The following is a 27130-nucleotide window of genomic DNA, read 5'->3' as shown; positions in this document are numbered from 1 at the left end:
AACTTCAATCTCTATTATGCTCGTGCCAAGCAGACTGGGGACTTTGGACTAGGACAGCGGCCCTGAGTTAGGGACCATGTGCACTACTGAACTGGGAACTGTGCTGGGAGGATGGGGTGGAGCCAGCTGACTCCAGTGACTGTACCATGCACCCAAGCACGAGAGAGCAACTGAACACCACAAGCCTAGGATGTCTTTGGTAGAGTCATTCAAGAACACATGCCAAGGCAGGAAAAAATACCTAGCTTAAAGAGTGTTAACCATTTGAAAAATGTCTAAGCCTAATTTTATAAATGACTTCCCTTACACAGTTTGCTGAAATGATGGCAAAGAGATAAGAGATGGCAAAGAGATAAGCACATAAACTTAGTAGTTAGACTCAGGTTTAAATCCTGTTATGAATCATTTTAAGGTGTGTTACAGGGAATGTGACCTTGAGCAAGTTATATACGCTCTCTGAGTCCGTTCTCTCTTCCATTAAAGAAGAACATTGTTCTCTATCTCGTAAGCTTAAAAGTGCCCCGAAAAATGTACAGGTAATTACTATTATTAACTGTGTGTCCCCGAGGGGCCTGGAACAAAGGCTTCCATGAACTCTACAGATACTGTTTTCCTGAAAAGCTATATCTGTTTTCAAGTATATTTACATGATGTAAGTATCTCCAGGGGATCTTCCTGACCCAGGAATCAAACCCGGGTCTCCCACATTGCAGGCAGACACTTTACCGTCTGAGCCACCAGGGAAAGCATATGCTTATCAGTTTGTACATATAAAGGTGTAAGCATGTGAAAGAAATGTTACAGAAGGTTGTCTCCTGTACAGACTACTGCCCTCTACTGGACAGAATGAGAAGACCGTTATATGCTTAAAGTACTTCAAGTTTGCACAACCTGGTTTAAAAACTTAAAAAGTTAATTTGCAACAATTGCTTCCTTAAAATTTAATCTACATCAGAATTTTTCATCTGGAACTATTGGGCCAGATATTTCTTTGTTGTGGGGGTATTCTATGTATTGTAGGCTGTTTATCAGCATCCCTGGCCTGTATCTACTAGATTTGGGTAACTCTCCATCCCAGTTGTAAAACCAAAATTTCCCCACATATTTTCATATGTCACCTAGGGGACAAAATTCCCCTAGCTGAAGACCATTCATTTATGTTGAAAACTGCTGATTTTGTAATTTGTTGAAATTAAACTATATAAATGAAAAGTTATTTTGTCCTTTACTTTTTATAAAGTAACCCTCTATACATCAAGATATAAGAAATTATAACATTTTAATATTGCTATATTATGCATAATATAATATGTAATATTTTAACGTTTAATATTTAGTGTTTCAAAAACACCAATTAAATATTAGAACAATTTAGAATTCAGTTCTTAAATGAAATGTAATCATATGATCCAACTCATTCATTCTTCATTCAGTGAACACTACAGAGGTCTCAAAACTAAATAAAACACACACACACTTCCTGCCCTTATAAAAGCTCCCAATTTAGGGTCTGGTGGTGAAGCGGATAGATGAACAAAGATGCATTGTACGAAAGCTCGCTAAGTACCACAATAGTGGAGCCTTATATCACAGGTGAAAACTCTGATGCCCAGGAAGGTAATATACGTTTGCAATATTACATAGACAGTTGGTAACACAACCAAGACTAGAGTCAAATTTACTGACATTGAGGATATGATTCTTTCTTCTTACCAAAACATTTTAGGGGCATAAAAATTAAAATTTAAATCAAATTACCTTGATTGACAGTCATCATTTGACAACAGTATCCTGCCTATCATAAATGGAATTCACAAACTTGTAAAATGGAAACCAATATAGCATCCTCCCTTTTGGAAATATTTTTTGATTAAGTAAGACCAATAAAGCTTTTGATTTTTTATTAGTAGTGCTTTATTAGAGCTAGATTTCAGATTCTGATTAAGAATCAAAATGATAACAGCAGCTAATGTGCTAAGATTTCACTGTATGCCAAGAACTATGTCAAATGCTTGCATGCATTGTCTCATTAAATCCTCTGCACATTTCTGAAAAGTAGCTGCCATCATTACTCCTATTTAATGAGTGAGGGAAATTACTTAAACTTACATGTCGAGAAAATGAGCTTTGAATCCACAAAGCTTTACTATAGGGCTAGATCTCTCAACCACTCTATTTTGCTGTGAAAACCTAGGGTTGGAATAAGAAGGTAAATATTAGAACTAATGCAAAAGTTAGTATTTTCTTCAGTAATGAATCATCCAAATTCCAATGATTAGTTGGCAGAAAAGACCCCTAAAACATCCATTTTTGGCAAATCAACATTCTTCCTTACTTCTCAGACAAATTTGTGAGGTGACAGCATCATTCCTATTGCACAGATATGGAAACAGAGCCTCAAAAGTTTGGCACATGTCTGAAAGTCATAAAGAAATAGCAGAAACAGAATTTATAAATGCTTGTGTCTTCTTGGCCAGCCATACAGGGGCAAAGTCAAAGGAATTATATGTAGGGGAAGGGAATGGAATCAGTATAGAAAAATCAATGGAAAATATGATTAATTGAACACCTAATGCTTGCTTTAAATAACATGAGTCAATCTGTGTTATATAAATATTTTTATATAAACCAGTATAAAGTGCTATATTTCTTTGGTTCATTGTCATTTCAGCGTGATCAGATAATACTTGATGATGTATTACCTGTGCAAGAGGATGATTCTTTGATATCTTCACACCCAATTGTAGTCACTGTGACAACTCCTGATGAAATAACATCTGTTTTTGATGGAATTTCCTATAGTAAGGTGGGGAAAATATGACACTGTTTTGAATGTCTTCCTGTTTAACGGCTTTTTCCTTAGCAAATGCCTAAAAATGGTAAGAATGGTTAGATTATGTTAATGGGTTTGGGGAAATAGTGTAGAGCTTACGCCAGTGCAGAATATTCCACAGTTTGCAGTTTTCAGTGGAAATGATCAATGCTAGTCATTGTCACAGAATTCTAAATCAGATTCTTTTTAAAGTTTCTCTTTTCACTTTTGCTTAAAATGGCTCTCATTCTGATAACTGCACATTTATACTTTAAACATCCAATTTAAAATTATTTGATTTGATTATTTGAATGACAATAAATCTTCTTCTGTAGTCAATGAGAAATGCCATATACATGGACACCTTTTCTAGTAGAGTGCTTCCAGTAAGTATTTAAATCCCAGTCCACTTGAGGAATTACTTTCATCCAGTTTCATATAAGATTTAAAGATGAATGACTTTTGTTAGGATGTCATAGATGGGGCATTTTATCCATTAAAATTCTACGAAAGGTGTTGAAAATCCACAGTGACGCAAAGTTTCATGCTACCCATTTTCTCTTACAACTTTTTCTCCTGTAGCTTCTCTTCTAAACATATTCGACATTTGTATGCAGCATATGTTAGTCAATTTTCTACCTCAGCTTCTTATGGTTTACCAACTATACTAAGTGGTCCAAAACCTCTGTAAACTAATACATTTTATTGTTCTAGGAGATACTCAAAGTTTTATTTAAGACAAACTATGATAATTATTAAAATGAATAGTAGATAAAATGGCTTAAATGAAAAATACCATATTTTAGTATTTGAAGCTTACAGCATCGTATTTTTTGGCTTTCCCTCTCATATATTCTCATGGCATTTTTAGGCTTCCTTTATTCGTTTTTCTTTTACATTGTCAATGATTCTTTTTATCTTTCAGTTAAAATGAAAAGCTTGAATCTACTTATAATATATTCTAATAATTCATGGAGACACATTTATATTTATTAAATGACCTTCTTCCTAAGTCCCAGGTATTCCATGGGTTTAAGGTAATAGGTCAGAAATAAATACATGTTTCTAAGCCTTTAGCCTTCTACTAGGTATAAAAATAACTTATATTTTAATAAATTACAGTAAAAATTGCTAATTTAAATGAGGAAGCAATGTTTCTCTGGTCAGCTACTTGAAAATTGATTTTTTAAATCTATTTTGGCTATTGTTGTTGTTGTCTAGCCGCTAAGTCATGTCCAACTCTTTACAACCCCATGGACTATAGCCTGCCAGGCTCCTCTGTCCATGGGATTTCCTAGGCAAGGATATTGAATGGGATGTCATTTCCTTCTCCAGGGGATCTTCCCAACACAGGGAACGAACCCGGGTCTCCTGCAGTGGCAGGCGGATTCTTTACTACTAAGCCACCAGGAAGCCGTTTAAATCTACCAATAAAGTGTTTTAGAGTTAGTCTTATATGAAAAGCAAGTAGAGAGCAGAGGTATTCATCAGATACTTCAGACTAAATAAAACCAAGTAAGATAAACCATTTTGGAAGAGAAGGGTTTCATGCCTAAATTATGTGTCTTTGTGTGTGGATAGTGCTCAGTTGTGTCCGACTCTTTGCGATTCCATAGACTCTCCAGGCTCTGCTGTCCATGGACGTTTCCAGCAAGAATACTGGAGTGGGTTGCCATTTCCTTCTCCAGGGAATCTTCCTAACCCAGGGGTTAAACTTGCGTCTCTTGTGTCTCCTGCATTGGCAGGCAGATTCTTTACCACTGCACCACCTGGGCTTCAATAAATTATATGTCTAATCTATATTAGAAATTATATGTCTAACCTATATTAAACTATATGACCTGATTAATCCCTCAACTGTTTACTCCCCTCTGTTAAATATAATTTTCCCAACTATTCCAATATACCTAAGAAGTTGCCAGAATTTTATCCTGAAATTGGTTTCCTTGTTCAAAGATGACTTAATACTTTTTTCCCCAAGTTTCTCTTTCATTAGGAAAGCCCCATCTACTGGTTCATGTGGTGAAGTGCAATAATTATTTGAATCTTAGGTTCATGAAAGGCTGGCTCTTGTATCCTTTTCTTCCTGCCTTTTAGTTATTTTAGAAGCATAGATATGGAGGTATGCCAGATGGTATTTTCACCCTAGAATCACAGATTGATAACCATTTAGCAGAGTCATCTTGAAGACATTATCCCACAAATATGGTCATGAGATACTAGTCCCAATAGAGATCACTGATATTTGTTTCTTTTGTATATCCTCTATTAGTTTTACTTGCCATTCTTTTACATCATAGGGAGCTTCCATTCTGAGAATGCTTGAAAACTGGATAACACCAGAGAAATTTCAAATAGGATGTCAGGTATGACTTATTACTTTTAATACTATTAAAATCTACACTGGTATGTGGCTGATGAATGTTAAGATATGTGATTAACCAAGGACAATTCCCCTTTTACTTTTACTTTCCTTGTTCAGGAATAGGTAATATTGCAAACTCAAAAAAGTGATTTCATATACAGTCTGTTACCTATATCGGGTCTGTAACTGTCACTTAGCCAAAGTTTCACAGAGAAGTTAACAGATTACTTTGTTATTTTTGATATCCTTTACAGGGCTAGGGCTTGGAAAATGTCCTTTCCCTTCCTAAGATATTAGTAGTAGAAACACTTTGTTTCATTTTGTGCTTACCAGTAACAACTGAGGGACCATTATCGAGAGATCTAGGTCATCGTGAACTTTTGACTAGAATGACTATATTGTAATTTTTCAAAGTGAAGAAGAAAATGTCAATATAGAATATTCAAAAGCACTAATCTAGGTAAAATTAGTTACTTTTAGTATACTATAAGATGTAATCCTCTCACTCAGAAGAAGCAAGGAACTAATTTAAAAAACAGTAACAACAGTGATGAGAACCACGCAAACTGATCCAGGACTCAGAAGTCTCTTCACTGTAATCTCAGGCAAATCTCTTCTCCTCTTTAGACACCAGTTTCCTTCACCCCCAAAATATGAGAGTCGCATAAAACAGTATTTAATGTTCCTTTCAGTCCCAAGATTGCATGTTTCTCAGTACAAGACAACTGTGACGATACAAAGAAGTTCCTCTAAATTAATTTTAAGAAGATACTATTCACTAAAAATCATCATTACGTAGGTAGCTACGATTATAATCATTACCGTTTCAAGTATCCAATTATTTTGCTAAGAAAGAATGATCTATACAAAACTCTGGAATGAAATTTGATAAAACGTGCCTTTCGTTTCCTCTCCCTTCCTTTGCCTGCCCTCCAGTGGCAGTGCTGAGCAGGCAACCAACCAAAAGCACAAACATGAACGCAGCGTTTCACACTGTTTTCAACCCTCTCCCAGGTATCTTGGAGCAGTCCTGCTAATGTTGTTTTATCTCTCCATGGCTAAAAAAAGGAATTCAGAAGATAACATGACTTAGGAATAGCATGTTTTGAAAGTTAAAGCAACTTAGAGTGAAAATGATATGTACAAAGTCAACCTCTGGTTTATTTTCTTTGAAGATTCAAAGACCACTTAAGAAGGTTCTGTTTCCATCAAAGACATCTATATTTTAAACAGGACAATTCTAGAGCATAACAGAAAAGAGATTACAGTAGGAATTTTGGAAGGTTTCCTGGAGAACCACAAGTAGTGCCCAATTATGAGATTAAAAGACTAGGAATTTTCTTTAGGAATAGGATATCACAGTATCCCTGAAAACTCATATGCAGAGAGGTTTGGGGACCAGAACTGACAAAATGGGGAAACTTCTAGTTAAAAATATTTTGTATCTGTATTGTAAAAATATTTGATAAATGAAGGCTTACACTTTAAAGTAATTTCCCCAGTTTATCCATTACCATCATTATGATGATTATTATTCCAAAGACTGTATATTCATTTCTTTAGAACAAAAATCTGCAAATTACTACTACAGCTTGTGGGCCAAATCCAGTCCACCACCCATTTTTGTAAGGTCTGCAAATGAAAATCATGTCTACATTTTTAAATGGCTGGAAAAAATCAAAAGAAGCATATTTCATGACATGTGAACATTGCATGAAATTCAAATATCAGTGCATAAATAATGCTTCACTGGAAGACAGCCATGATTACTCACTTACATATTATCTTGGCTGCTTTGGGGCTATGGAGGCAGAGTTGAGTAGTTGTGACAGAGACTTATATGGCTCACAACACTTAAAATCTTTACAGCTTTTTATGGAAGAAGTTTGCTGAGAGCCCTGGCTTAGAGCCAAGCTTACCAGTTTTTATCTTTGCATATCACTTAAACCACTCATGAGTGATGGGGCCGTCTAGTATCTGAGATGAGAAAACACTACTGGTGTAAATAAAGGTAAGGGATACAGCTGGTAGTGGACAGTTTAACACTAATAAGTGAACATCATAGAATCATGAGTCTTTTTTCCCTACCAGATCAAAAATGTTACAGTCTGCTGACTGTCTGCTGAACACTTGACTGTCCTTAAGTACCTTGCATTGTATATCCTGAAAAAATTAAACTTTCCCTCTCCTGTTCACAATTCCACTAGAATTAAAAAAAAAACATTATCTCATTAATAATAAAAAGTATTTCTTATACTTTACAAATAAATCATTATTTATACAGTGTTTTTATAGGTTATGAAATGTTTTACATACAGAATATCTTTTGATTTTCATTCCAGGTATACTTGCTATATTATACATTAGAATGAGATTGTTGAAAGGTTCACTCATGTTGTGAAAGTATGGAAAAAGCAAACATTGACTTCTGAAATATTTATCTTTCACATGCAGAATTACTTGAGAAAACACAAATTTGAGAATGCCAAAACTTCAGATTTCTGGGCAGCACTTGAAGAGGTAATGAGAAGTATATCCTCAAGAATTCCTTTGATTAACAAATGATTTATCAATCATTTCTTTATCTGATTATTCTATCCTTTTATTTCCCTTATTTTTTAATTGATTATTCTCTATTTTTTTTAATCTTAGGCAAGTAATCTCCCAGTGAAAGAAGTAATGGACACCTGGACCAATCAGATGGGTTACCCTGTACTTAATGTGAACAATATGAAGAACATCACACAGAAACGCTTTCTGTTGGACTCGAGAGCTAATTCTTCTGAGCCACATTCAGCTTTTGGGTAAGAGTCTATAATGTACTTCAGGGGAAGCAGAAATTTGATGGAAATACTGGCAATTCATTTAGAACTTGTTCTTCGGTACCTGATTCATAAGCACAGTGTCTTTATGGAAATAAAGACATTTAGAAATAGCTCAGTCATCTCTGGGTTCAAAATGGTGGATTGAGCATGTGCATGCAAGTCTTATTCTTCCCGGAAGTGACTGAATAAGGAAATAGAAGTACTAAAAGAAATAAACTCAGAGAAGTAAAGAAAACAGAGAGGGACTCTGAAGTTCCTAGATGGGAGGGAGGGAAGGAGGGAGGAATATAGACAGAAAACAAACTGAGAAGGTGCAGCCAGATGAAAAGAGACTTGAGCAGAGGTGGAAGCTGATTTCCCCTACCCTAGATGGGCCTGGGCTCAATGTCAGCACTCAGAGTGGACGGCAGGAGTGAGAAGTGAGGTTGAAAGTAGGGCAGTTAATTTGAAGTCTGCACTCAGGACCATTGCATTAGCCAGACCCCTCTCCCTCCACTCTCCCTTCACTGACTGCCATTCTTTCCTCTGCACAGAGCTCTCAAAAGTCTGGCAATGACCCAGCAAAACCCAGAGGGCTTTTTTTTTTTTTTTTGCCTGAACAAATTGACTAAAACAGTGGAGGAAAGCTAAGAATTTCCATTTGGTTGGTACACTCAGAGAAAAGCTTTCCTCCTCGTGGCATTTGTAGGATGAATGGGCTGGAGCTGCCAGCTCCACTCATACATACACAGAGCCTCTAGTCAGACTTCCTGTTCAGCGGAGAAGTCTGTCTCAAAAATATACCTCTCTTCTCAACAGTAGAGGGGTTAAATACAAGACACCAAGAATAATCAGTTTAGTCCTTCTTTCTTAAACATGAATGAACATCAAAGATAACAAGATGCATGAAAAAAATCTAAAAAACATAAAAGTCAAAATCTCACATGAACAAACAATAAACCCATCTCAATAAGAGACATAATTGAAATAAAAAATTTATGAAATATATTGAGATCAAAGCTCTTATACACATTAACTAAGAGCAGATTGTTTTTGAAAGGACAAACTAAAAATATAAAAGAGCTATGAAAGATTAAAATTTCAGTTGTCAAAGAAATTAATAGACCAATTCAAAATAAATTTGGAGAATTCTCTAAAAGTACAGGACAAGCATATACAGACCTGGCAAGTGTGAAAGAGAAGATAAATATGAATAAAAACCTAGCACCAACTAATACAAGTCCCTCAAAAAAGGAAAACAGAAACTTAATGGGCATATTATATCAAAGAAAGAATAAAAGACAAAGGATTCTGATTAAAAAGTCCCATTGAGTACATAGTACAAAATGATAAAAACCAAAACATATTTAGCTACAGCCTCATGAACTTTCAGAGAATAAGGGTACAGGAGGTACTGTGACATTAGAATTCTTCACAACTCTGAACACAAGAAGAACATAAAGCAGACATTTAAAATGTAGATGCAAAAAATATTTTCAGCCTCTGATTCTCTACCCAGTCCCTAAACCAAAAGTAACAGCATAGTGAGGACATTTTCTGACATGCAGCCCCAGAAAATGCTTTACATGCTGCACTTAGAAAGTTACTAAGGCTACATTCCAGGTGAACTGGAGCAGGGAGAGAAAAAATGTGAATATATAAAAAAAGAGGAAGACACAGGATCCAGGAAACAGTGTGTCTGTCCTAGGAGATCCATGGAAGGAAATACAGGTCAGTACCCATCCGGTGGGCTCACAGCACTGTAAGAGCAGGAAGACTGGAGCTGAGTTAGGTGAGCTGCAGGAAAAAGACAGCATGATCGGGAGGATGGCAAAATTGAGGAGTTGCTGAAGGCCTATCAGTTTGGTCAACTGTAAAGAAGAAAAATTAGAAAAAAAAAATCAAGGCCATATGTAAAAATTGTGATAAAAAAAAAAAAGAAGAAGCAGGTAGAATGATTTTATGCCACTGATAAAGTATAAGGAAAAGGAGCCTCCTGCACTGGCAGGTGGATTCTTTACCACTGAGCTACCAGGGAAACCCAAAAAGGAGTCTATTTTACCCTTATAAAATAAGGTGTTAGGGGAAATTTTTACTTAAGTGACTCAAAGGCCATGAAATCAAACCATAGAAAAGGAAATATAACTCCAACACACTTCTTGGCCAACAATAGGTATACAGCATAACTCCATATATGTTATTTATTGTCTTTTAGTTTTTATAATCAACCAATGGATAACATGTTAAAATTTTGTTTTGGTGGCAGGTGAGATTGTACATATAAACAGTTTTAACACTGTAACAAGAAAAAAAAATAGTTGACAGAAGAAAGGAGGTGGAAAAGGAAGAAAAGGTACAAGAATGTTGGGATACTGATTCAGTGGTGGACTGAAGCTGGTTTTAATCCCAGCTCAGAGATGTCATTCCAGTAGCCTGAAATTGGTCATGATGTGAGTTAATAGAAATCAGCAAATAACACATTCCACCTTCCACTCCACCCTGAGAACCAGTTATTGAGCATTTACTAGCACTGCACAAGAGAACCTTATTCTACAGTTAGGAGAGAGGAGCAATACTAAAATTTATAAAAACAAGAAACGGCAGTATGAGTATATTATCTAAAGGAACAACTGTATTTATACAAATACAGAATATAAGAATAGCAATAATTTTGCTTTATTAAAATTTGACTGTTAAAGGGAGAATGAAATAGAAAACAGTGAAAGTGAATTAAATCACCCTCTTTCGTGGCTGAGTTAATAAATACTACCTAAAAAATATAGAGGAATTTACAGTTACAGGACATCCAAAGAACTAAAACCAGAAGCATTTAAAAGGCGGTGCTTCTGAGAGAGGTGCTGGCCTGTGGGTAGAGTGGAGGAGACTTTTCAATAGCAGTTTCCCTAGTTTTTGATTGAAGATGTCTTTATTTACAATGCATAAATGTAATTCCCCTGAATATTTTAACAATTACAAACTCAATCAATCAAATTATTTTGCATATTTCATTTACAAGAAACTTCTAAACAATACTACTTAGTGAAGTGAAAGTGAAATTCCCTCAGTTGTGTCCAACTCTGCAATCCCATGGAGTACACAGTCCATGGAATTCTCCAGGCCAGAATTCAGGAGTAGGTAGCGTTTCCCTTCTCCAGGGGACCTTCCCAACCTAGGTCTCCTGCATTGCAGGCAGACTCTTTACCAACTGAGCTATCAGAGAAACCCCCAATACCACTGAAAACGTTATTAAATTCCATTTACAATTTCAAATATAAACACCTAAAGACACAGATCTATAAATCTAATTTAAAATACTTTTCTATACATTTTTATGGACATAACAAACTAAAATTCATAAATACGGCATATCAAATTTCTTGGACATTTTCAACACATTAAGCTTTAAAAACAACAACAACAACAAAAAGAATCAAACCTTTGACTTTACAAAATAAGACGTTTCTAGCACATAAAAAGATGCTCAACATTACTAAATATCAGAGAAATGCAAGTGAAAACTACAGTGAGCTGTCACCTCACACTGGTCAGAATGACAAGCAGCAAAAGACCTACAAACAATAAATGCTGGAGAGGGTATGGAGAAAAGGGAACGCTCTTACGCTGTTGGTGGGAACATAAATTGGTACAAATACTATGGAGAGCAGTATGAAGTTTTCTTAAACTACAAAGAGAACGACCAGATGATCCAACAATCCTACTACTGGGCATGTATCTGGAGAAAACCGTGATTTGAAAAGACACATGGACCCCAGTGTTCACCAGCACTGTTTATAATAGCCAAGACATGGCAGCAGTCTACACGTCCATCAACAGCAGAATGGGTGAGGAACGCGTGCTATGTGTATGCAATGGAATACGACTCAGCCGTGAAAGGAACAGAATAGGGCCATTCGAGGCAACAGGGACAGACCTAGAGATTCTCATGCCAAGTGCGTTAAGTCAGAGAAAGACAAATATCATATGATACCACTCATATATGGAATCATATTTGGAACAGACTCATAGGTTTCAAAACTACACTTAGGGTTACTAAAGGGGAAACATGGTGGCGGAGTATAAATTAGGAGCTTGGGATTAACATACACACACTCTGTATAAAACAGATGGCCAACAAGGGCCTACTGTATAGCACAGGGAACTCTACTCAGTATTCTACAATGACCTACGTGGGAAAAGAATCTGAAAAGAATGATACATGTATTATAACGGAATCACTATGCTATATGCCTGAAACTGACATTGTAAGTCAATTATAGTCCAATAAAATTACAATAACAAAACCCCAGCAAAATCAGATTTTTCTAGACATTTAAACATGACGACTGAGTTAAGATAGTCTAAGACTTTCAGTTAAAATTACAAATCCAATATGTCATTCCCTCTAATTTGCCAGATTTCTTAAACATCTCAACTATCATAAAAGCTGACAAAATATGTGCCGCACAGCCAGTGGTTTCTAAACTTATCACCCTTGTATGACAACAACTTTTACAAAAGAGTTAATACTATAGCCATTGCTGTATAATTAGTTATTTTTGTAGACATTAATGGAGTCCCAACTGCTCCCAACTGAAGAGAACAAAACCACAACCGCAGGATCGCCCAGCCACTGGGGCTGGTCACAGGAACCTGGATGTGCCGCTTTGGGGATATCATCTCAGACCCCCCCTCACCCAACTGAACCCCCTCCTAGACAGGATTCTGGCTAAATAAAAGCCATACACTAAATCCCCTGGAAACTATTCCAGTTTCATCCATGCTGATTTTAATTGTCTTTTAGCTTAACACTGGCTTTGGGTGGAGACAATTTCGTACCCACCACACTCCAGGTGGCTTCTAATCTCCACTGCCTGATTTCTACTGTAGAGACCCTTCACCTTCTTCCTCTCATTTTAAATAGTCTCACTGACCTTATCTTACAGTCACATATATGAAGCATCACAAGATCACTTATTCAATAGCAATTAGGATAATATGAGGAAGGAGAATTACAGGGTGTAAAGAAAGTGTCTCAGGAAGTGTTTAATAACCGTGAGCTGGTTCTTTTATAGTTAGTTCTATGTTCCAGCAAATTATCACTAGAGTGGCCCATTTTAATACTGCTAGAGCCTCTGGATATTAAAATTTTAGAAACATTTGTCTCTCGCAAAACAAGCTTGCATTTGGAACTTTCACAGTAATTAATCTCTCCTGCCATATGTGTCCACTGATACACTGAGCCTGAGGCAAGAGGTGTGGTGGAGTGGAGAAGGCTACAGAAGACTTTCTGTCTGGAGGAAGTGATTCTTAAACTGAGTGAAAATTGATGTTGAGGGTGACTGTCAGGGTTGTCAAAACAGAAAACATGTATGAAGGCTCTAACGTTGAAAAGGAGCATTTTACATATGATATGCAATACTGATCGGGCGTTTACTAAGTAGCTGCCACAATTTTAAGTGCTTTAGAGTATTTTTTTATAACAGATGGAGAAATTTAGGCAGAACATGATTAAACAGCTTATTCAAGGTTGCACAGAGTGTAAGTGATGGATCCTCAATTTGAATGCAGGCAGTCTGGCTCCAAGAACTGGGTGACAAAGAGGCCCTGGGAAGAGTTAGGGGCAGATAAAGCTGGAGAGGAAGACGGGGGCCAGGCGTGCAGACCACGTTAAAGATTCGAACAAAAGAGTGTGCAAATTCAAGGAATTTAAGGCAAGAACAGGCAGGATCACATTTACAATTTTCAGAGTTCCCCTCTAGTGTACAATGGAGAACAGATCACGTGGGACCAGTGTGGATTCAGGGAGACCTGGTAGGATGATATCATAGTGGGTGACCTCTGTGAGAGATGATGGAGTTGCTGGGGCCCGCACCAGGAGAGGGGCTAGGGCTGGGGGCATGTGGCAGAGGTTCCAAAGATTGACTTGAGCTAAAATTTCCAGTTAAAGAATAAACAGTGTACAGGGAATTAAATCAGATGAATTTGCAAGGAACAATCTCCTTTTAGAACATTGTTTTCATCTTGTTTATATGGAGGAGCCTGGTAGGCTGCAGTCCATGGGGTCACTAAGAGTTGGACACGACTGAGCGACTTCACTTTCACTTTTCACTTTCATGCATTAGAGAAGGAAATGGCAACTCACTCCAGTGTTCTTGCCTGGAGAATCCCGGGGACGGAGGAGCCTGGTGGGCTGCCATCTCTAGGGTCTCGCAGAGTCGGACAAGACTGAAGTGACTTAGCAGCAGCAGCAGCAGCATAGAGGTCATAGCCATATTTCTAGAGAACTGAAAAAGCTTTATAGACCCACTTTATGATACATATTCCATGCAATAGGGAACAGAATCTGTTTCCTGGCTTCCAGTTCAGGACTTTGGGAATTAAGTCACATGAATAGCACCTCAGGTGTTTCCAAAAATTCAAATTGCCAAAAACTTTCTAAGGCATGGAGGATGAAGAACACTCAGAATTATTAAATACCCTACTTTCAATAAACTGGTAGGCACTTAAACCGGAGAAGCCAGTGGTGGTCACCTTGTTGAAACCTGTTACCAGCCTCCCCCTGCTACCACCCCCCAAAAGCCTCAGCTCTCCCACAGTAAAGGAAATTCAGAGAAACTGGATATCTTGCTGGAGTGCAGGTTCTGAAAATTAATAGTTCACGCCAAAATATAGGAAAATTTGAGTTTTTAGGCCCAATGAAGTCAGTCAGGGAGTGTCTGTATATCTTTTATTTTGGAGAGGAAAGATTATGATGGAGAAGACTTTGTTTTTCATCCTTTCCTCTTCATAATATGTGAATGATTTGATCCTTCGATCTGACCTGTTATCAGCTGACAGTTCAATTACATAAACGTACATAATTTATGTGATCATTCTATTAACCATAAATTGTTTTTTTTTACAGTTACTGTTTATGTTCTAGCAGATCAGATTGGCTATCTTTAATACTGCTATTTAATAGTCTTTACACATATAAAATTTTAAAAATATATTTCTTTCTTGAGAAACAAATTTCCACTGGGAAAGTTTCACAGTAGTTGTTCCCTTCTCTCACTCATATCCACTGATTTGTTAAGTCAAAGACAGCCAATGGTGTTTTTAAACCTGTGAAACTGGATTTTCTAAAACTACTCCTGCATTATGGATCCCTCACCAAACAAACAAAAAAGATGTTATTGCCAATGGAACTAAGCATATCAGCCAGTCTAAAATCACTTTTAAAGTTACAATAAATCTTTATTTTTTAATATAAATTCATTTATAATAATTGGAGGTAATTAATCTTTAAATTGCATTCAGGCTCATCTGTCCATGGGGATTCTCCAGGCAAGAATACTGGAGTGGGTTGCCATGCCCTTTTCCAGGGGATCCTCCCAACCCAGGGATCAAATTGAGGTCTCCCACATTACAGGCAGATTCTTTACTGTCTGAGCCACCAGGGAAGTCCCATCAAGATTTAAAACATGGAACTATACTAACATTTATACTTTTCTTTAAATTTTTTGGTCTGAACCTTCAGATACTTTTAAAAAAAAATGTTAGATTAATAGATGCATGATTTTTAGTGATCATTTATCATAAAATCAATCTATTTGTTCCCTTTTTTAAAAAAGTTACAAATTAATGCATAGGAAAATAAACCTAGAAAATACAGGCTCTACTTCTAAGAACATTTCTTAAAAATCTATAGTGACTCTTGAACTAATAAGAGAGAAAAAAGACATTATATAAAAAGTTGTCATTCCTTATTTTTCATTTTGATTTAAAAGCTAAATCATGCTGCTGCTGCTGCTACGTCACTTCAGTCGTGTCCGACTCTGTGCTACCCCATAGACAGCAGCCCACCAGGTTCCCCTGTCCCTGGGATTCTCCAGGCCAGAACACTGGAGTGGGTTGCCATTTCCTTCTCCAATGCATTAAAGTGAAAAGTGAAAGGGAAGTTGCTCGGTCGTGTCCGACTCTTCGCAACACCATGGACTGCAGCCTACCAGGCTCCTCGGTCCATGGGATTTTCCAGGCAAGAGTACTGGAGTGGGATGCCATCACCTTCTCCAAAGCTAGATCATAATATATGCCTAATACCCCCAGAAAGGAACCTTTTTCCCCTCCAATCCTAGTATTTACTTGCCCTCTGTTCAGATATATTCCTGTCTGATAGACAACATTAAGTCATACTATAAACTAAGTGACCTCTTCCCTTTTCTCACTGCTTAAATCCAACATCAGGGAGTTCTTACTGATCAGAAGCTTTTTATAACCTAAATGGCTCACAAGTGTGTAAGGTATTGTTCTAACACTATGGCCTCAACCCATCTCTTAGAAATGGGTGAGTTTCACATCTCCATCAGAGAGAGTTCTCTATGGGACAGGTTTACGTGTCTTTGGCAGTCTAGTCAATGTAAACAGGTGCAAGAATGCAAGTAGGTATATTAGGGCAAAATTAGTTTCCTTATTTTAAAAATTAGATTGGCCATATTTATACTGCCAGAAACTGTTACATTGTTTTACATATTTCTGGGAAGAGACTTTTCTCTTTTTTTAACTTATTTTTTAATTGGAGGAAAATTGCTTTATGATGCTGTGTTGGTTTCTGCCATACAACAAAGTGAATCAGTTATAATTTTATATATATATATACACACATATATGGGCTTCTCTGGTGGCCCAGACAGTAAAGAATCCGCCTGCAATGTGGGGTACCTCAGTTTGATCCCTGGGTTGGGTTGGGAAGATCCCCTGGAGGAGGGCATGGCAACCCACTCCAGTATTCTTACCTGGAGAATCCCCATGGACAGAGGAGCCTGGCGAGCTACCTGGGGTTGCTAAGAGTCAGACACGACTGAGCAATTAAGCACATACGCACACATATATATATTCCCTGTTAGATATTTAAAAAGTGAATTATACCTTTAAAAATATACTCTTGAAGTTTAGATAACATATAAGAAACTATCATTTCATTTATGTAATTTTTATTTCTTGATATTTTGTACTCTCAAATCTATTGTTTTACTCAGATTATATTAGATCCTGCAAGTGGTTCCAAAACTACAAAATTATATAGCCTCAACCTTCTAACCTTTTTTGTCTTATGATGCTCTTACAGACCTCAGGGTAATATTTTTTTACATGACCTTAGTCATATATCTTATGCTTACTCTCAGGCACAGCCTAGTCCCAAACACCATGTCTTAGAGGGGACAGCGGAAGTGTAAAATCCTAACTGTATACATAGGGTATCCAGACACTGCAGAATCAGTTGTTTCCGTTGGGTTGGCAAGGGGGAAAGCTGAGGAGAATGAAATGTTAGTCTACATAGCAACACCAAATCAGCAGAGCAGTGAGAGTGAAATCTGTAGCTAGGATATGACTTTTAAAAGACGTTTCTTTGTCTATCTGTCAAGAAGTTATAAGGTATCCTTCTTAGGTTCACTAAAATCAGACTCTGATCATTCAAGTGACAGCGACTCATAAGGAAATCTAGGAAAGGCTGGTGGGGGATTGGGCAGTGGGATATCAAACAGCAAAATACAGCAGGCAGGTGCTGTCCAAGGTAACTACCCTATAAGGAAGCTCTAGAGACTGCTTCAGCATGGTCCTGCCAGATGGGGCAAAGAACACTCTCACGCCCAGCCACCACTGGCTAAAGATTGCACCCAAGGGTATACATTTTCAGGAACTTCTGGCTTCCCTTGATCAGGCAGCCAGAGGGCAGTCCTCTGACAGACCCGGTGTTGGCTGTCGGCAGGGAAAGCACATTGGAATCTACAACTGGAAGTACAAATATGACAAAGGGATTCAAGGGGATAAAGATGGACCACTGACAATGTCTCCTATAAGATCCAAGAAACAGTTTATGTACTGGTTCTGTGAAACTTAACAGCCGAAAATATTCAAATGCAAAAAAATCCTTCAAAAAAGCTAGTAAAAGCTCAACCTATGAAACATTTCACTAATTATAAAAGAAAGGATTACTTCTTTCATGCAGATGACAAACACACATCTCTCTGAATTACATAAATTTTATTAGCTCTTGAAAGGGAGAAATCTCATTCCCCCATTCTCTGTTAGGGACTTGAATGATCACAGGTCATTGGTCAACTTTGAGGCGAAACCTAAACCCAAACTCAGATTTCATCGTTTCTCTAGATCTCCTTTATTTTCGGACTGGTAAGGTATGATAATGAGAACAACCAAAAAGACACTTATGATCTCTTTTAAGAGATTTCAAGAGTAAATATTAGGTATACATATTGTATCAAAATACAAAGCTCATCTCCTCCCTTGGCTCCAGGAGAAAATACCAAGGAGCTAAAGAAAACACTAAAAATCCCTGAAACGTGCTTGCCCAGTGATTTTCTTTGCAGCACACTAGTGCACATGATTCTAAATAGGAGATATTTAAAGAGCATGAGACATTTTAAGGGATGATGGTGGTAGTATCATTTCAATGTAATTTCTAAAATGTTTCATTTCCTTCACAGCATTTTAAGATTGTCTTCTGAATTCTAACAATGCATTATGTTCCTTGATGGGAACTGTAGCATACTAGAGTGCATATGAGTATATATGTGAATGCTCGGTTTTCTTGTATAATATATATATTATATTTATGCAATACTTCTATCCCAAAGTCTCAAGGCATTTTATTGAAATAATCTCCTTCACCTTAGCTAATTTTCTGAAAAAGATTTCCAAATTCTAAAGATTTATATAAATTGAAAGCAATTACATAGTCTATCTTTACCAGAAAAAGAGTACAATGTATTAACTGTGTTAATTGTATACTATATACTAGATAATCACATATGAGGACAATATGCTTATTTATTGCCTTTTATGCTTGTCTATTTTTACTTTGGAAATATTTTTATGTTCTAGTAATCAAAGTTAAATTTTTCTTTTTAAAAAACTAGTTACACATGGAATATTCCAGTTAAATGGACTGAAGATGATGAACAAAGGATTACATTATACAATAGGTCAGAAACAGGAGGTAAATATCATCAATTGATTTACTTCTTCCTTGAATTAATGTACCACATTAAATAAGTATGTGTAAAGAAACAGCAATAAAACTGGAATTTATGATGTGAATTTCAGCTAAAAGAAATCTCTTAAATAATTAACTGATAAGCCCAAATCCTTATCTATAATAAGGAGAATTTTTTGCCGTAAGAAATTCTTTGTAATGATTTACCATAACTGAAACAATAATAAATACCTACATTCAAAGAGAAGGGTCATACACCCAACCACTAGAAGATCAGTAAATCAGTTTTCTTCTTTGCTTTCCGCTCTTCCCTCTTTTTTCCTTCCCTCTTCCTTTCTTTTTGTAAATATCAAATGTCATTGAATTTCTTAAAATGTTATGTGACAAGCATGACTTTTAAAATACTGCCATTAAATCAGACCTAATGTTTTTCTCAAATCGGCATGACACTAGAATTTTTAATGACACTAAGTTATTTTTTCTAAGCTGTAAGTTGTCGCCAGTAGCTCAAGGGACTATCTGTATCTATATCCATTCATCTACCCATCCATCCATCCACCTCCCTAAGTGAACGCATTGGCCCTTGCCTGTGTTAAAGTTCAGCTGTGACTGTTCCATCCACTTAAGTCAACTAGAAATATATTTCTGTATTCTATTTCCATTCATTTGTATTTTCTTTTCTTGAAAAATTTTAGAGTTATATGAAAACAAGACCTTATCACATGTTTTCTACTACAGATCGCTGAAAAAATAATTTAAAAAGGCAAGTTTTAGCAACTATCCAAAAAGAATCCTGCTTTCTATACTTCTGCTATTGTGCTTGTTTTGTGTTTCAAAGTCGCTTCTTATCTAAAACAAAATGAGACTCTTCTTCATCCCATCCCATAAGGACTTGGTTTCCAAATAGCATTTGGCATGGACTTTCACCCATTGCTTCTCAAGAATAAAAGCAGATCATCTACCCTCTATTTACATATGCCTATTCGCTCCTGCAAAATATTCTAAAATAGTAATTCATTTCCTCTGGCAAGTAAAATTTTACCCTGTTTCCAATAGATTAAAAAAATAGCTTTATTGAGATACAATTCACATATTAAAAAATCTCCCCATTTAAAGTGTGCGATCCACTTTTTATTACATTCACAGATATGTGTAGCCATCACCACAGTCAATTTTACAGCATTTCAGTCACCTCAAAAAGAAATTCCACACCCTTTAGCTATCAACTCCTCTATTCTCCTGAACCCAGCCCTAAGCAATAACTAACCTATTTTTTTATCTTCATAGATTTGGCTATTTTGGACATTTCATATAAATGGAATGATATCTATAGCATTTTGTGAGTGGCTTCTTTCGCCTAGCTTGTTTTCAAATCCATCTACGTCATAGCATGTATCAGTACTAAATTCCTTTCTACTGCCAAGTTATATTCACATCATATTGATATACCACCTTTTATCTGTTCATCAGTTGATGAGCATATGGATTGTTTCTGTCTTTGCCTATTATGAATATTTCTATAAACATTTGTGTACAAGTTTCCATGTGGCTCCTATAAGGTTTTTTCAGCTTTGTTTCTTTTTTTATTTCTATTATAAATTATTTGTGATTTTAAAAATAATTGAAGTTCTTTGCATACCTTGGCTGTGCTGGGTCTTCGTTGCTGCAAGGCTTTTCTCTGGCTGTGTTCAGCAGGGCTGCCCTCCAGTCGAGGTGTGTGGGCTCCTCACTGCGGTGGCTTCTCCTGTTGCAAAGCAGGGGTTCTAGGGCTCACGGGCTTCTTCGATAGTTTTGGCTCTCTAGCTCTAGAGCGCAGGCTCAACAGTTGTGGCCCACAGGCTTTGTTACTCCACGGCACATGGGATTTTCCCCAGATCACGGATCCAACCTATGTCTCCTGCATTGGCAGGCGGATGCTTTACCACTAAGCCACCAGGGAAGCCCTATTTTGTGATTTTTAGCTTTTACTGTAAACTCTACTAGCTTTGCTATTGTCAAGGTAAGACCTTTCACTGTTGTCTTTACAACAAAAACTTTCTCTTGGTCATTTATACTAACTTTAATTGATGTAGTCAGCAGTCTCTCCTAAATTCTTCTAGAATACCCAGACCAGTATTTTATATAGGATAATTTTGTTTGCATACCAAGATCTTTTCTGACCTTTTTCTTACTTAAGCCAAAGGAAAATGGAGACAGAAAAAAATACAGTAAAAAAAAAAATGTTCGATAGCACCAATAAACATAATGAGGCTAGGATTCCCTTGGGAAATTTTCAGTGGATTTGGCTGAAATATTACTACATATTTTCCCCATTGGTCACCACTGGTTAACTGAAGATAGGAGGAACATCTGGGAATCTTCTTGATTTGATGTTTACAAATTTAAAGCATGGATAATTTATTTTCACTAATACAGTCTATTTAGAATTTTCATAAAGTGAGGTTTTCATAAATGTAAAATTTCCAGGTATAACTAAAGTTTATTCTAGTGGTCCAGAAAATAGATTTCAGGAGTTAATAATAAACATTTTTCTTATGTGTATTATGTCCTTATTAGACACAATGTTTTAATAATGAACTTAGTCCTTAATTAATTAAAATATTAATTCTTTCAAACAAGTATTTACTGAGCACTAACTAATGGGCCAGACACAGGGGTAGATATAGAGATAATGCTGAGCGAAAAATCCCCACAATTCTTACTTTGCAGCACTTACTGTCTAGGGAGGGTGTGGGCGAGTCAGCAGGCAAATATAACACCATGTCATAAGGGCCTGGCTCACAGGAGAAATACAAGTGGAGATCTGGAAGTTGAGAAAAGTTAGTAAAGAAAGGGACATCTGTCTGAGGGTTAGGGGGACTTACCGGTAGAGTTTATGTGATAATAGGGTTGACTGCGTATAGACTCAAACAGTGCTATGGACAGAAAACGTTAGTATGAAAGGGGGAGAGCAAAGGGCTCGCAGGGCAACCTTGATCCCTCTGTCATTCGATTTGAGACATTTCTTTTGCTGTAACTACCGACTTTTATCTGTCCCTCCCCTCCCTGTCGAATATTCCTTGAGAATGAAGCTTTTTTTTGTTGTTGTGTGAGTGTTCCATATCTCCAGCAGATACCTAGTAATTGTTAATTGAAGGAATGAATGAAGTGACTCTAATGGCCATAGAGCTTTGTTGACAAACCTATCTTTATCTGCAACTTCAGAATCATGACTGGTCATTTAGCCAGAAGCAAATTAGACATCTCTTCCTACTTCAAAGTGCCTGCTCCATTTTTAGGCTAGGCAATAAGTTCCTGTTTCCTGTTTAGGGACATCTTCAACTCCCAGCTCAGAGCGCAGATGACAACACGTCCTGAGGGTACTGAATGGGCAACCAGCTCAGGTTACCAGCCCCACCTCCTTCTTCTCGGTTTCTTTGGTGATTCATCAGCTAGAAATTTCCCAGGCAATAGTGGGGCTTCCCCTAAGGTCTTTTATTCACATTTGTGTTGTGCACAATATTTTAAAGATGAAAACAATTAAACATGTACTTTTTAACAAAAGAAGAGGATCTCCATCTCAGGGCCTTCTCTGGCAATTCTAACCTACCCTGAATAATCTCTCCTCTTATTGTTGAGAGCATATTTTATGCTATTAGTTTCATCAATCCTTAGATTTTAAGCAACATCATTATCAAGGTTCATATTCTCTGTCTTTTCTTTTTATGTAAATTATAAGCCCTTTGAAGGTACATACTGCCTAGCATACTCCCTGTCTCCTGTTCACCCTATTCCCTCAAGGCACTGTGTACATCTTAAGATGTACTAAGAATTCAGCAAGTCCTTTCTTAATTAAGGCTTGTTTGCCTGAAGACTGCTGTCCTTCTAGAGGTTGCCTATGTATACTGAATGCCTCTATCTTTAGCATCAGCTACTATACTGTCTATTGTCAACGTATCTACATTTAGTAGTATACCACCTTTTTGTTTTTAATCTGCTTTCCAACATTTGACTTATAGATTAGCATACGATATCAGACAACCAGTCTTGCTAAAACAGATTTAAAAATAGGGATTCATGAGCATATAGGGTCTAAAAGACAGTTTTAGGGCATAGGATGTAGAACAGACTTTGTGATGACTGTTTTCACAACTCTTTCAGTTACATATTATGGATGATTTAGATAACCAAATTCTATCATATAAATATTCCTAAAATGTTATGGTTGTTATAATGAAATATTTCATATCAAAATAATGATGGACATATATTTTTCTAATTTAATGAGAGAGAGAGAGAAAGAAAACAAAAAGAAAAGACATCCATAATCATTCATTATGGATTCAGTTTTGCAGATTGAGAAGCTCAGTTTGTTTAATTCAGCACTGGTCAACAAAGTCTTGAAGGACTTATTCACATGAACCACACAGATAAGAATGCTAATTTGTTAATTTACAAAGACAAAAACACACTGGCTAACGTCAACTAGAATATTCACTTCAGCTAATTAGGCATCTCTTCCAGGAAGAAAGTTTACTTAACTAGGGTAAAGAGAGAGCTAAGTTACATCAATTGCTTTAAAGATGTCAATCAAGCTGTGACAGCTTTGTATATTGCATTAACCAGGGAAGCCTAATTATTGCAAATATTGGCTATCAGGAGTAGTTAAATGCAACAAAAATTTCTTATTCATGCAGCAGTCCAATGGAGATGTTCCTGACCTGCCATCTCTCCTAGGTAGCTCATATGCAGATAATGACTTAGAATTCCTGTCTTTTTCCTTCTTATGGCTCCACTTCCTCTCTCTCTACAGACTAATATTAGACTTCTGTACTGGATCTCTTGCATCTGATCAGAGGACAGAGGAAGATAATGGAGGGACCAGACCTAGAAGGGCATCTATTATTTCTGCCCACACTTTATGCCCCCGTGTCAATCATATGTTGCCACCTAACTGCAAGGGAGGCTAATAAATATAGTCTAGCTGTGTACCTAGAAGAAAAGGGAACAGTGTGGTAAACAACCAACAGATTTCTCCACATACACGGTTTTCTGTAAGAGCAGATCTGTCAAACAGATCAAAAGGAAAAAAAGTTTTAGAAACAGTTCCTACCCAGAAAGAATCCATTTACCATTCTTATCCATAAAACTAGAAAGAAGTGCTGCAAAACAATTTATAAATTCTGTGATTACTATGTGGCCATTAAATCTACATCTTCATATACATAAAATGAAATTGCAAAGTGTTTACAATATAAGTTCAAGTGAAAAGGATTAATAATCAAAAACACAATAAATTTCTCTCTATGTATTGTGTCTTCACATGTGCATATATTTGGAAGATAAATACACATATACACACAAGAGAAAAACATAATGTCAACTGGTGGTGGCTAATTTTTGTATTCTTCATTATATTCTTTTTTTATTTTCCAAATACATATTTGAAACCATAAAGAACACATCCTACTGTTATAATCAGAAAAATCTTATTACTAACTGGAGAAACAGAGTGAATCATGCGCCCTTTATTCTATGTGCTGCCTGGAACAGCCATCAGTATTTTATCCTACTTACTTTATTATGCAACTAAACAACCCCACAGTATTTTGCTGTTGACAGCTGCTCCAGAAGTAGCATGAACTTGGAAAGTCCAGTAACTACTGACTTCCTGGACCTCAGCTTCCTCATCCATAAAGTGAGAAAAATCACAGTAACTCTAGACAGGCTTAACTAGGTATATATAAAGCACACTAAAATACTGCTGTATTTAGATGGATTGCCAGGAACTTCTCAATGTTATTTATATTTGCCTTGCTATTTATAGAACTGGCGGCATATCCCCTTTCATAATAATGGGGATAGCTACCATCTGTTGGACACATAACTATGTAGCCGACACTTTACCTATGTTATCTTATTTAATCTTCACAATAGCCCTGTGAGGGATTTTTATCCATTTCCCTCATGGTGAACTGAGACACAGAGAGGTCAAGTGATTTGGCCAAGATCACACAGCTAGTAAGTCAGAGAGAGCAATGATTGTATCCTAGACCTGTCAGACTCGAAAGTTCATGTTCTTTCTCCTGTAACATATGGCTCTGTGCTTAGCAAGAGGCTCTCCTCCTGATGCAAACATTCAAAGTGTATGGCTGCCAAAAGATTAGCTTCCTTTCAACAACCTGTCCATGGGAGAATGACAAAGAAAGATAAATACTACATGAGTGAGGTAAAGGTTTACAATTTGTCAAGAACCTACTATGAATGTTTCTAAAGAAACTTATTGTCTTGTTGAAGTGTTTACTCATGTATTATGAAAAACTACTGTGTCGCTGGATATCTTCCAAACCTTGTGAGCACTTCCAAAATGTAAATCACCTTTCCTCCCAAACTGACTCATCTTCCTCTCTTCCTTCTGTAATGGCAACACCATTATTCATCCAGTCATGCACGCCATTTTCCCCTCTAACTGTCCACATCAAGACAGAAAAGATAGCGTTGATTTTATTGGTGATGTGTCTCTTGAACACATCATCTATTTTCATCATCTCCACATTAAGGTAAACAATCATTTTCTCTTGCCCTAGATTAACACAGTAGACTCTAGAATCTCCTTCCCATCCTACCATCAAAATTATCTTTCTAGAAACAGACCTGAGTGTATTATTTACCTGCCTAAAAATCTTCTCTTTTCTTACCATCTCTCAGAAGACGGACTTAAAACAGCGTGTGGCTCTTCACACTGAAGCCCCACTTTTACTTCCAGCCGCATATCCTATTTTCCAATATCACATCCCATGTTATTATTACATTAAACTATCTGAAGTTATTTAAATATACTAAGTATTCCCACATCATTATTTAAATTGCATATTGCCCATACAGACAAAGAGTATAGGAGTTAAAAAGTATATGAGTAATGCTAAACAAACACTGGTCATATCAGAGCATAAATACTATTTGGAGTTCAGTTCCGTTCAATTGCTCAGTGTCCAGCTCTTTGAGACTCCATGGACTGCAGTATGCCAGGCTTCCCTGTTCTTCACCAACTCCTGGAGCTTGCTCAAACTCATGTCCACTGAGTTAGTGACACCCTCCAACCATCTTATCCTCTGTTGACCCCTTCTCCTCCTGCCTTATTTTGAGTAGTTTTTACTTAAAACGTCTTTGTTCCTTCAATGTTGAGCTTCCAAAATCTATATCCTAGAGCCTTATGTAAATTCTAAATACTACTTTAGAAATCAAGTTAATTCGGTAAATCCACTGATGAAAAAACATTGATATAATCAGCTGAAATATGAAAGTAGAAGGCTTTACAAAAATAAATAAAATTGGGAGAACGAGTATGCAATGGACTACAAGATCAAAAAGGCTGTATTTGGATTTTAGTCCTATTGCAAGCCTTCTTCACATTTGAAAACTGTTACTGACTCTCAAATCATTATCCTGCTTAGCAATCACCATATCCATCAATTAGGATATTGATTTTAAATAAACATAGTATTCTTTTAAATGTTTACATTTTTATATCCTTCCTAGGCTATCCCAGTGAATATTCTTTGTGTAATTAATCCATCATGATTAAGAATATATGGATTACCCCCAAAGGGCATGGACTTCTCTGTCTTTAAGTACTGCATTGTTTTTTTTTAATTTTTTTATTGAGGGATTGATAAGCATAGAATTATTTCACCCATATGACAAGCTTCTGAAAGTAAGAAATAATAATAAGTCACAAATTACAGGGCACTTAATATAGGTAAGTGCCCTGTAATTATTTCTTTTTCATCTCACACACTACAATGACATGTTAAAATTAGGCAATAAGAATAATAAGAATTAGACTTTGGGGCTTTGGATCCAAATCAAACTTGACTCCTCAAACTAACATTTCTTTTCTTTTTGCCCTCTGGGTCTAATTTCTATGTGTTTACAGTATGTGCAAACATGTTTCTCATTAGTGTTTATTTACTACCACAGGAATCACTTTGGAATCTACTCTTAGTGGAAATGCTTTTCTCAAAATAAACCCTGATCATATTGGCTTTTATCGTGTAAATTATGAAGTGTCAACTTGGGAATGGATAGCTACCAATCTTTCCATCAACCACACGGTAAGAGTAGAAATTGTTGTGAATTGTTTTACTTTTGTTCTAAGAACAGCATCTTAATGATAT

The 27130-nt window shown here is 36.6% G+C and overlaps 1 protein-coding gene across 1 annotated transcript in view; it reads left to right on the top strand.

Annotated features, from left to right (window-relative positions):
* ENPEP (glutamyl aminopeptidase) overlaps nt 1-27130 on the top strand; it is an 80642-nt gene that overhangs the window by 29398 nt on the left and 24114 nt on the right. Inside the window, exons 7-12 of the mRNA XM_004009617.5 lie at nt 2672-2806; nt 5113-5178; nt 7632-7697; nt 7830-7981; nt 18898-18977; nt 26934-27067. Coding sequence (XP_004009666.2) covers nt 2672-2806; nt 5113-5178; nt 7632-7697; nt 7830-7981; nt 18898-18977; nt 26934-27067 — 633 coding nt within the window. The remainder of the gene's footprint in view (nt 1-2671; nt 2807-5112; nt 5179-7631; nt 7698-7829; nt 7982-18897; nt 18978-26933; nt 27068-27130) is intronic.

This window comes from Ovis aries, chromosome 6 (genome assembly GCF_016772045.2).
Source record: "Ovis aries strain OAR_USU_Benz2616 breed Rambouillet chromosome 6, ARS-UI_Ramb_v3.0, whole genome shotgun sequence".
Lineage (NCBI taxonomy): Eukaryota > Metazoa > Chordata > Mammalia > Artiodactyla > Bovidae > Ovis > Ovis aries.
Note: the sequence above shows the minus strand (reverse complement) of the source record. Positions and strands in the feature narration are given on the sequence as shown.